General features: G+C 39.7%; 1 protein-coding gene across 6 annotated transcripts in view; it reads right to left on the minus strand.

Moving 5' to 3' along the window:
* ap1b1 (adaptor related protein complex 1 subunit beta 1) overlaps positions 1-12,741 on the minus strand; it is a 37,044-nt gene that overhangs the window by 5,684 nt on the left and 18,619 nt on the right. For all 6 annotated transcript variants that reach the window (XM_079605763.1, XM_079605760.1, XM_079605764.1 and 3 more), the window contains 4 exons: positions 8,587-8,716; positions 3,412-3,496; positions 2,556-2,642; positions 1,136-1,290 (listed from right to left, as the gene is read on the minus strand). In XM_079605763.1, the coding sequence (XP_079461889.1) occupies positions 1,136-1,290; positions 2,556-2,642; positions 3,412-3,496; positions 8,587-8,716 (457 nt within the window). The remainder of the gene's footprint in view (positions 1-1,135; positions 1,291-2,555; positions 2,643-3,411; positions 3,497-8,586; positions 8,717-12,741) is intronic.

Below are 12,741 nucleotides of genomic sequence, written 5' to 3' on the forward strand. Positions count from 1 at the left end.
ACCCAACCTCTATTTCCTGCATTGTGATGTCATCATCAAAGGTGAGTGGAGTGATGAGCAAACACACAGGAAAAAAACAACAACAACAAAATCAAACAGGAACACCAAAACACAAATTATACTCATTCATCATGTAGACAACAAGATGTGATAGAGGATACATGGGCACATGGTGCAGATTTAGCATAAATTAAGCACTTGGTAGGGGGTAGATGCATTTGATGTGCTTCATTTTATGTTAGATAATAGTTTATGTAACATAGCTGATGGTTACTCTTAAAGAACATTGAATTTGTGCCGCCATTGATTAAAAGAAAAGTAATGGCACACCAATGTGTACGCTATTCATGGAAAGTGCACATCATGGCGAAATAAACAATTTTTGCATGTTATGATGAAAAAGCTGCACTTGCTAATGAACTGAGGGAAAATAAGTAAATGTATAATATATTGATAATTATTTCTCTCAGGTGGATGCATGTTCTGCTACTGGGAATAAAGCAAGCTGGGGTATACAACTCTAGGTATACTTGCTACAATTGTCCTTGAGGCATGATTCATGTGGGAAATGGGAAGGGGAACGTGAGAGAGAAGAAGTGTACACTCTGCATTGGGCTGAGTGATAAAGGCAAACCTCACAAACCAAAAGGAGGAAGGACTGGCAGGAGGATTGACATCTTATCTTTACAATCGTCCTTCCTTATCTTTACCCACCCAGCATTCACCAAACACTCTCTGAACGCGATGGCTGAGTCTCTACCTAGAGTGCAGCCTGACTAGACAATGAGGCATCTATGCTGCCAAAAAATGCTATCTAGCCATGCAGCTTGTTAGGTTTTAAGACAGTGTTTGATCTTCCCAGCAGTCCTTTCCCCTCTGACCCTTTTCCTCTCTTACGCGTGCACACAAATACAAATCATTCTCCCGCATGACTCATTAGGACGTAACAGGGGAGTCGTTCTGAGCAACACACTCTCTCACACGCGACAGCTACTGTCTCCTCCAGCACATCCTCTTGTCTTTATCGATCTGTGTGTGTGTGTGTGTCTGTGTGTTCGAATGGTACTTTTCTAGTCTCTTCACATACTTTTAAAAGTCACTACAACACCCTTGATCTCTCTTTGTTTCCATTTACCGTGTAGTTGGGGTTTCCAGTCTGCACACGCATTTCTGCCAGCACCCAGATGCTATTAGTGAGTTTGATGGACTGGTACAGCATGTCCTGCCCTTCCACTGTTCTCTTGGCTATGGTGAAGATATTACTGCCTTGCAGCTTGTTGCTGGCCGCGTCTGTGAGGAGAGAGAAGTTACTCATTAACAAAACAGACACACACAGCAGGTTTTCTAAAGACAAATTGAACCTGAGTGAGTCTCTATGGCAACTCTGTTGCAAATGTGTATTTTTACTTATATGTTGTCAAATGAACCATTCAGTTATTAGTCTGATGTGAAAAGAATAGTTCACTCAACAAAAGATCTTAAAAAAAGTCTTAAAATGATTTATCTGCACAATGAGATAACCTCGACTGTAAACGATACCTGGTTTCACCGATTCACTAAAAAGAACAATCTCAAAAGATTAGTTTGAATCAGATGTGATCAGATGACTGAGAGAAGACAATTATGCTCACCAAGACTATTTATTTTGACCCAAAGTGCAGTAAAAGTTTTACTGTCTGTATCCTTTATTAACTGTATATATTTTAATATATTTTAAAAGTAATTTATTCCTGTGACGGCAAATCTGAATTTTCAGCATCATTACTCCAGGCTTTCCTTCAGAAATTATTTGAATATGCTGATTTGGTGCTCAAGAAACATTTATTATTATTATCAATAATAAGACAGTTGTGCTGCTTAATATTTTGGGTGGAACCGTGATGAATTTGATGTATAGAAAGAAAAAAAACTCACTGACCTTAAACTTGCAACCAGTGAGAAACAAAAAAAGAAAAAAAGCTGTGTTGTCTCTTTACAGTCTATGTATTATTTTGTGCCACTCAGACTTTCTCTCTCATCACGTTCAATTTGAATCGCAATCTCAAATCTGGCATAACATACAAATATTTTGCTGTGGGCAGTAGACTCATATAACAATGCACGAAACACCTATATTTAATATCAAGCCACATGGATAGAAGAAAGAAAGTGTCAAAAAAGGGAGAGATTTCAAAAGAGCACTAAAGACACCCACTGTGCATTCATTAGTAATACCACTGAGAGTGTGTGTGCATGTTCATGCCTGTGTGATTCACAATTATTTTATGCAAACAGTTATGCGGAAGAGGATCGTTCCCAAAAAACCCAGGAGTTAATTACACCCAGACATGCCACCGGATCAGCATTGCTCTTCAGAGACAGACCTCAACAGAAGACAGTGTGTTCATTCAAAAGACAGACTGTGTGACAGTCAAAATAATACAAAGCTCAGATAAGGGTAGAGCACTTCCTTTCATCCTATCTTTGCTTATTTGTTTCATTTCCTCGGTTTCATTCCTTTCCATCTGCCTACCCACCCAACTCACTCATGCAAGACAAATATTTATTCCTGTTACCTGAGTTGAGGTGGACGTCTTTGATTTGGAACTGTGCCTCATTGTCATTTGGAATGTCCTTCCAGGTGGCCAGGAACACCTGCCGTTCTGAGGAGCAGAGGGACAAAAGGAGTTCATGTGTGGGAAAAAAATGATGAAAAAGAAAAAGAATGCAGTTTGGCTGTGTGTGATTCTGAAAGCGGTTGCCTTGCTGCCAGATAAAAGGACACGTTCATACTGACCAGGCACCACATTGTCATGTCTAAAGAGCTTTAGAGATAAAAAAAAAAATATATATATATATATATATATATATATATATATATATATATATATATATATATATATATATATATATACTTATTTCTTGGTATATATAACTACATTTTTTCCAACCTTGCATTGTGCCCCACTTGAGCCGTGCCCACATGCCCATATGGGTAATTTCGAACCTGATTCGAGTGTGCCTTGATACCTTCCTATCTCTATATTCTGCCTGGAAAAGGCAGTATTTTTCAGACACAGCCACTGTGCATCTGTATAATATCCTGCAGAGACTGAACTCCCATTTAAGAGACTCCTGGGGAAAGTATTCTATGCATAAGCAGTCTCTATCACACTCATCAACTTCTCCACATAACCACGAATATCCTTTCATACACATTCATTTAGACACAAATCTGGCACATGTGCTCACACTCCCATGGACATAAGAGTCAAAACTTAAAAACAATACCCACACAAAAAACAAAAGTGAACGCACTCAAAAAAAAGATTGAAGGATAGACGTCACAATCACCTGAAGCACTTATGCTTATGTCTGAGAGGACACGGGCAGTGATTAATGGTACACGAACACACACACACAAACACTTACCCATCTTTCCGTCCTCTACAAAGAGCAGGCTGAGGGGAAACTGGCAGCTGAAGTAGAACACGTCAATGTTATTCTTCACAGCTACCTGCAGCACAGACAAAGAGACAGAGACAGAGAGAGACAGAGAGACAGAGAGAGAGAGAGAGAGAGAGAGAGAAAACACATTACGTGTGATTTAAGACACACTGTGGCTGTGGTCAAGGCACTCAAACCCTGTTAAGAGCAGACGGGACGCGTCCATAATTTTTGCAGCAATAAATGGGCCTCTCTTTCTCCAGTGCTTTCAAAGAATGACACAAACACACACACACCACATAATAGTAGGGAAAGATGGTCCTTTGATCATCTCTTTCTTTGACATTTTGCTTCTATCTCTCTCTTCATTCTTTTGTTTAAGTCCCCCTGTGGCTTTGCAGAGGTTAGGTTCAGCTCCTGTGCGTGGAGTTCACGTTTGCACGCCAGTTTGTGAACTTCAAACATGCACGAATACCTCAGAGGCAGTGCTTCACTAAGAGGATGGAAGATGCCCACTGACAGTTCAGGAAAACAGTGAGTGAGTGAATCTGTCTTGGATAATCAGACTCAAAAACACCTGTCCTAGTGAATTTGAAATATATTTTATATTAATGTCTAGAGACTGTGAACTTAAACTGCCATACATTTTAAATGCTTTGGGAGCACAGACTTAAGTTTGGTCTCTTTTTAAAGATGACAATTGACATATCACTGCTGAAGTAAAAAACCGAGTGAACCTGAAAAAATATATTACATTTTACATGTATTGTTATGAAAAATGCACAGAAATACCATTTTCAATTTTCATATGAAATTTATATTTAGCAAAACATGTTTTACTCAAAAACTTTAAGAAAACCAAAGCCATTAATCTAAACAAGCTGTGTTCCAAATTTGAGGTTGATATCTCACAAAATGAGCTTTCAGTAAGATTTTGTTTGTGCGCAGTACCAAATGTTCCAATAGATCTTGGAGAAATCATCCCCCATTCATTTCCAATGCGATCATTTTTTACCGTGAACAATACAAGTGTCTATTTTTCCCCAGGACCATTTAACCTTTTCGAATAATGTCCATAATTTATTTTCTTTTTTGGTAAGTGCCAAAACCTTCGGCTTCTAACCATTCCAATGAAGTAAAAAAAAAAAAAAAAAAAACTAAACGTAAACTTTCAGACAAAAATAACAGCACCACAGGGTTAAGCAAGAAATAAAAAGAGGGGGGCCACAAACAACATATGATTAAACCAAATCAAGCGTTAAAGGAGAACTCCGGTCAATTTTAACATTGAGCTCAATTTTTTGTAAATTTGGAGTGCTGTCAATACAGAGAACAACGACAAAAATCGGTGTTGCCTACACCGTTATCCTCTTTTTAAAATTTGCACCCTATTGACTTGAATGGGTCACGTTTTAAACCTGCTTTTATTTCTCTTATCATCCTTGATGTGTCATTACAAGTGCCCAGCCATGTTGAGTGATTCCTTCAGAGTGAACACGAGTGAATCTGAATGCAGGAGATGTGAAAGATATTCATAAAAATGATGTTATATCAGCCAGCGCACATACCTGTATTTAGTTCCTGTTTTCGGTCGAAGTCCAAAGTAGTCGATTGTCGAGTTGACGCGCATAGGTTTAGTTACTTAGATCACGCGCGTGAACTCGACAATCGACTGTAGGCAACACCGATTTTTGTCGTTGTTCTCTGTATTGACAGCACTCCAAATGTACTAAAAATTGAGTTCAATGTTAAAATTGACCGGAGTTCTCCTTTAAGCGTTAACTTCCTTGAAGGTGGGTACTCTGTTGAAGTTTAAAACTATTGGATCTGCCCAGTCACTCTGGATCTGCCATAAGCAATTGCTAACGTTTGGTCGTGACGTATGACGACTCAAACTAGTGCACGACCTCAACGTTATCGTTCTTGGTCACTCCCTCTGTTCGCTGATTGGACCGGAAAAAAAAATATTTGAGAAAACCCAAGAATATACCACAATCCCAGACGTAGTTCTAAAGGAAAATGAAAATTGAGCGGAAGTACATAGGAGGGCGGAGCCAGGCTACCATTTTTGTGCAATTGCAGCTGAACAAAACAACACCACCAAATTTGTATCTGATTATGGCTGTAAATCTTTTGAGAGCATGAGGGATTGAAAGGCACCCAAGGGAGCTTTGTAAAAGCTGACAGCAGGTGCACAGCATCCATCAGAATACAGACTACACAGCCCTGGAGAGGGACAGGATGTCCCACATACTAGACATCCATACCTGCTACACTCCACCTCTGAATAATTCATCCAACCAAACCGCTCTGAGCTGCACACACCGGCTTTGTTCCGGCCTCCCTCGTCTAACGGCAGATAAAATACTATATATTATTTTACCTGGTGGTGCTATAAAGACAGGCAATGTACTAACTAATGTGAAAACAGAAATCAATTTGTTTTTGTGTAATTGTCAGGAGTTGAACTTAAGTATTAGAATCTGTTCCTCTTCTGTTCAGATTTATCTTCAGCGTTATTGGCCTCGTAAATAATGACAATGAGTCAAGGTAAAGGGTAAAAAAGAATTTCAACCAGTCTATGAGTAACATTCACTTCCTGTGATGCAATTACAGTGAAAAACTGATCTATTATCGGCAGCCACGTGTGAAATTAATAATGCCATGAGCCTCTCTAGGACTGGAAGTATCAGATGTTGTAATCCACGCATACAAAGATTGAAAATGCACGGTAAGCCAAAGCACATCCAGATCAAACAGGATGTGCTGAATCTGTGAGCTGCCTGATATTCAGATACATTATTATGGTTACATCAGTCCTGCAAAAAAGGAGATATAAAATTCATGTTGCCACCTGTGATTCTCCTGAGCTCTCTCAGACACTAAAACCCCTGCTGATGACTTCAATGATAAGCACAGAGCGGAAAGTGAAAGAGACGCATTTATGATGAACCATTTAATGCCGATCTAAAAACACGACACTCACTGATCTCTCTCCAGGAAAGCTCAATACATGCATTTAATCTGAAAATGGAATTAGGCGGACCCTGAGGGGCTCTACAAAATCTTAAGATTAAAACACTATCTTCTTATAATCTTTTTAGGGCTCAGAGAGAGAGAGAGAGAGAGAGAGAGAGAGAGAGAGCCAACTCCTACTTTCTATATTTTGCATTTGCTTCATCCAACCAAAACAGTCCCCAAAGCTCGACACAATTTTCTCCCTCGGTTTAATTACTACCAATTAGTGATCGCTCTGTTCCACAATGCATATGCCGCCGCCTTGTAGTTGGTGGGCTTTGTGATTTATTCCCCAAATGCAGTCACTGGAGAGCAATGTGAATGATCCACTGAGAGGGATAATAAGGTGCTGCTAATTCACATCTACTGCTGTACCGCTGCAGACCTACGACCCTGATCGATAGAGGACTGAAATGGATGGATGAATGGATGAATTGACGGGGGAGAAAGGCAGACAAAAGCAGTGAGCGAGATTCTTTTTTTAACGGAATCTCAGAATCTGAGTTGCATCCCTGTAAGATTGGAAATAATTCAAGACATTTGCTTTTTCACCCCCCTCTCTCTCACAAGGACCATGCTGATATTGATTAGGGATGGGCAAGAGCGATCGAGTACTCGATACTCGTTCGTGACAGCGACGATCGATCATGAAAACAATGATCGCCCTGACTTTAAAAAAAAAAAAATCGTATTTTTTCTGATTGGTTATTGCGGCATTTGGGCCGGTTCCTGAGGTCTGATTGGTTACCGCTAGAGAGCACGCCTTCCAGACCGGTGAAATAAAGTGAAACTGGATTTGAAAATGCGCACTGCAGTGATGCCAGGAATGAAATACAGTTAAGTGCGAGATGTGCAGCGCCAATCTATATTACATAACATTATACTGAGAACACGATTGTAATAGAATTTTGTAAATTCTTTGAGCATTAGTTTTTCAGCGCTGTTAAAGGAAGCTCGCTCACATGTTACACATCAGACTCGCACGGTCAAGTTCATGTGGAAATTGTGATTGTCTGATTGGTTAGTTTGAATATCTCACACCTGGGTGTTAGTCACATGGTCGGGGGAAATGACAAAACAAGATTGTATCTGTTCTTCTGCCTCTTTTCGGATGCTGGCCTGCTCTGGAGTCAAAGGCGCTCTGCCTTTGGCTCTCTCTCTCTCTCTGGTAACAATCACATGATCCTATTTTGTAACTATTTTGAGTGTAAACATAACCTTATTTTGTCATATTGAACCTTTTTAATTCATGGAGTCAGATTAAAACGATTGAATATGTGAATGTGTCTTATTTAACCAAATTACTTTGCGATGCTAAAAAGACGAGAACATGCAAGTCCTTCACCGGCTGGCCGGAAACCGGAAGTTGGACCGATCAGCCGGATCTTACAGTGGTGACCCCGACGTGATCGCGAATCACAACGCGAGCTGCGAGAAAACGTCTTTTAGCAAAGTGGAATTTAAAATCAACAAAGAGATTTGAACATCTTCCCTTTCTTCCATCGCTGTGGTAGGTCAACTTTTTCTGCCCTTTTTAGAAGTGTTGAGAAATGTGGTTTGCATTACGGGGTAGGAAAGCCCTTTGTTTAGTCCGGTACCAAATCACGTGAGGACATGATAGCAGGAGCGCAGATTATGATTGAAAACCCGTGTTGATTTTAAAGATCTCCTTGCTTGCCCTCGCAACAAGAGATGAAACCAAAATTTAAATAACATCTTTCAAATTATATTCTGGTACTCGATGAAGATCTGTAAATTCAAAAAAGTGTTGAAATCAGCATGTTTTCTCCATTGTTGTATTGGCTTTGTTGAAACAAGCAACACGTGATGAGAATGAGCAAACAGAAAGAAAATTGTAAGTTTGTAAACAATCGGAAAACATGTGATTTTATACATAAAAGGCAGGTCGATGCATTTGTTTATGAAAAACAAATGTCTTGAATTATTTCCAGTCTTACAGTCCACATCCCTCTGTAACCACCCACACTCAATGTCCCTGCTGTATTTGGAGTGGATTTTTTTGAGGGTCTGCTCACCGGGGGCTTGCTTTATTGCTCTGTGTCTTGAAATGAATAACAGCACAACACTCATTTTATGCTGTGTGTGAAGTATAATGGTGCAGAAATGCAGTGGAAACATTACCTGCAGATTGTTGAGCGGTTCCATTTTCATGACGGGGCCGTTTGTACTGAGAGGCAGACTGACATCAATGGTCTGATTGGGGCTTAGAGGAGTCAGAACCTGCAGAGGGCCAGCAGGAGCCATACCAAAACTACAGAAAAAAAAACAGAGAAACAGTTAATGGAACACCATGTAACATTTTTTATTTTATAAAAATTTACATAACGAGTCAATACATCATTAATCCTTCTTCCAAAACATGTTTTTGTCTTACCCTGACTCACTATGGTAAGCCTATTAGGCGTTTATATTTTAGACCAGGCAGGATGTTTTTTCCTGGAAATTGCTTGTATCTCGCCGTTTGCTTGTACTCACCGTGCGAGTCTTGTCATATCCGTAAATAGAGACAAGTTTCTCCAGCTACTTTGATGCGTGTATGGTGTGAGAGTGGCATAATGAGCGAGAAAGGTTGACACGGCCCATGCTAAATCTCAAATGTCCGGAGAATCACCCATTTATATATATAAAAAAAAAACGCTACACGGGGAGAGTCTGCTGGCAAAAAGAGAATGCAACAGAGCTCGTAATAAAATGAGATTTTTCAGCTAGTCAGCTTTAGATCCTTTCACTCTTTTCTACTCTGGTTATATCTCTTAAGCCTAGAAGCAAATGTTTTATGATCAGTAGGATAATTTCTCTCTTAGTAATGAGAAAGAACCACATTCATCTTGCAGTGTCACGCAGAGCCAACGCAGAACCAAAACAATGTTCTTCTGCAAAATGCATGTAGTTTTGTTTTTTTAACCGCTAGAGGGCCAAAAGTCACCAGAATCATCATCATCATCATCATAAAAAAAAAATAAAAAAAAATCTATCTAAAATTAAACGTTTTTATTTTAAAGCAGCACCAACTTTTCAACCTTAATAATATATTTCCAAGTCTCTTGTGATGGTACATCGACTTACAATAGGTTGAATGACACGTCTGCCAAAGTCTGACGGGGTCTGTAGCGTTTTTAATCGTACTTTTAAACTTCGGGTTTCGGGTAGTAGCCGGCGAACAAAGAGAACTACAAAATTTGACTGCTGTACGGCATATACGTCACTTCCACCACCACCCCCACTTCCTTAAAATCGGACGTGCGAGCCAAACTTGCGTTTGTTTGCCAAATGTTATAGTCATGGCCGAAGCAGCACAGAAAAGCAAGAAAGCAAAGGTTTTGTCGGAGGAAAGCAAAAAGAGGAAACGAGAAAGTGATCGCATTAAAGGCAAAACGAGGATCGTTTTCTCGCTGGCGTGAGCTGAAGGAGGAGGAGGGGTGCCCGATGCCACCCGTCCCGGTTCTCCAGGGATTCCATGTATGTAAAAAACGGGTAAAACAGTGGATTGGCCAATGCTTTACTTTTACTTTTATTTAATTGGAAGCTCAACTTATCGCATAGCAACTGCCTGTGCTGTCGGTCGGTCGGTCGGTCGCGCGCATCAACACACATCCAAGATGATACAGTGTGAGTTTAGTTGCTAGCTAGCTTTTTAAAAACTGTCTATTTACATCTATTGTGTGAAATGGGGGAATAGACGGACGAGGAGGATAACACAACAAAATCGGATGAGCCACCAGTGTCAAAGAAAATACTATTTACAACCTACAACTCAGACCCAAAAAAATAATAATAATCTGAGTGTCCCGGTTTTTCACAAATCAAAGGTGGCTACCCAGCCCGACCGATGCGGACTTTCAAATATCAAATGAAAGCCTATGTCTAAATGGCGTGTACAAGTTTGGTAGGGGCTACATTCTTGCAAGGAAATATATAAGATGTACAAAATCATATTTTAGGATACCTAACATGTCTGTGATATTTGTTTATTTGTCTTGCCTCAAGTTATAATGCAAATCGATTTGTAAAATTTGCAGATTCATCTATAGTAGCTTGATATTATAATATTGACGATATATGGTTATTATCTACCACTCAAGATATGGTTATATTATCTACCACTCCACACTAGTGCTGGGTATCGATTCAAATTTCAAGAATCGATTCGATTCCGATTCTCAAGATCTTGAATCGATTATCATTATTCGATTCGATTCGATCTTATATTCTTAAAATATAAAATTTTCAAAAGTTTTAACTGTTCATGAACAATCAAGTGTTTGTATTAAATAACATTCACAAACATACATTAATGTTGTAAAAATATATTGTTCACTCAATGTATTGATGTTAGATAAGGCATTAAAGCTGCAGTCCGTCGTTTTTCCTCTTTGTCGCCATCTCTGTTAGAAATCTGCAATTGCAGTTATTCGCGGAATTATTAACTGTGCGTGGGTAGTAAATCGGCATGAAACAGCGCGGATGAACACAATGTATTGAGGCTGCCGCGACGCTGTGGATACTGTAACGTTACTGTCATCAGCAATCTCAGAGTATACTTTTTGAAAGTGTCAACATTAGAATTTTCATCAGAAAATGTCATCTGAACAAGTAAGTAACATTCACTTTTGTTCTGACCAAATTCGGGGGGTGGGGGGAAGCATTGCAGTAGCTATATCATGCTGATTAAATCTAACGATTGCTTATATCACGTCAAAACGTGAAAAATATATTTTTTCTGTAGCCACTCTGAAGTCCGAAGTCTTTGGGTTTTACAACTGGTGAATCTCCAGTTGTCACTGGTGATTGTCGCTTTAAACTTTCGGGATCCGCCATACCAAGTGCTAAGCTAAATCTCCACCTCCATCATCCACACACGCTAGCCGGGGACTCCTGCTCTATGTGTACAGAAGTGACGTAATGACGCAAAGACATGCTCGAAATTCCCGCGGAAATCCACCAGTACCACTGGAATTAAAATCATTATTACAAGCTTACCGTTTTGAATCGAGGTAAGGCAAGCAGATCGTTTTGAACACTGGCTGGTTACGTTTTTTTTCAAAAATGTCTTTTTTGATATTTTTAAACCCAAAAAAGTGCCGGACTGCAGCTTTAAGTAATATTAATGAATGGTATCTTAATGTAGTGTTACCAACTAAACAGGAGATAAAACGTGTTTTATTTGACTTGACTGTCCTTTTATTTAATCCAAAACTGCGTTCATATTTAAAAGGCCTTTTAAACTAGATACAACCACACACGATACCACTTTAGGGGCCGTTCACATATCGCGTTTTATACGCGTGCAAATTCAGTGAGAAGCACTTCAATGCATCTCAACAGGTCATGTGAAAAAAACCAGCGGCCTTTCCGTAACAACATGGAAAGCTCGGCCGAACAGCTGATCATAGCTGTACAGGGCGGCTTTTTATTTCTCATCTCAATGAATATATCTAGTAGTAAAGCTAATGCAAGGGCTAGAAATCAATAAATGTTTTGATGATACTTCCTCGTCATCATGGAGAGTGCAGTTTGCACCGCTTTCTCCTTACCACAAGCGCATGCTTTCCAGTTGCGTCTGTCGTTGCTATGCAACCATGAACAGAGGCGCGGCTGGAAAACGAATTTGCACGCGCAAAAAACGCACTATGTGAACGGCTCTTTCCTCATTTCTGGTCAACAAGTCTTATATACTGTCTATGGTGGATTCAGAGAGACCGCATTAGCAGCGCTGCCGGTCGCCATGTCTCAGTGTGTTTATGGGGAAATATAGGCCTGTTATTAAATCGATCCTCTGAGTTACGGATCGATCTTTAGAAATTAATATGAAAATCGATACAGAAAAGTTTTAAGTTTCAACACAGCACTACTCCACACATTGCATTGAAGTATCATATAGATTCAGTAAAACGGTAACCAATAGACTAGGCTACTATAATGACGCTGGCTTGTAAACGTGAGCATCGCGATCATTTGTCGTTTGAAAAAAAATAAAACCCATGAAATTATATTCATATGCCATGCTGAAATATATGCCACTGTACCTGGGATGAAGACATTTCACACGCGACGCAAGCAGAACACCTGCATGTGAACTCCTACAGTGTTCAGGGCTATCCATAGACAGTATGAGGGGCTATCATGGTTGTTAACAAATGCACGTGCATGTAGGATGACAGAGTTTACGACAGTAGTAGAGGACAATACTGTTTCCCAACTCTAGGGGGACCCCGAGAGCAAAAGTTACCTGGTGTTACTTTAAAGTTTTAAGTTTTTATTTAAAAAAATTAAAAC

This window comes from Phoxinus phoxinus (genome assembly GCF_949152265.1).
Source record: "Phoxinus phoxinus genome assembly, chromosome: 3".
Classification (NCBI taxonomy): Eukaryota; Metazoa; Chordata; class Actinopteri; order Cypriniformes; family Leuciscidae; genus Phoxinus; species Phoxinus phoxinus.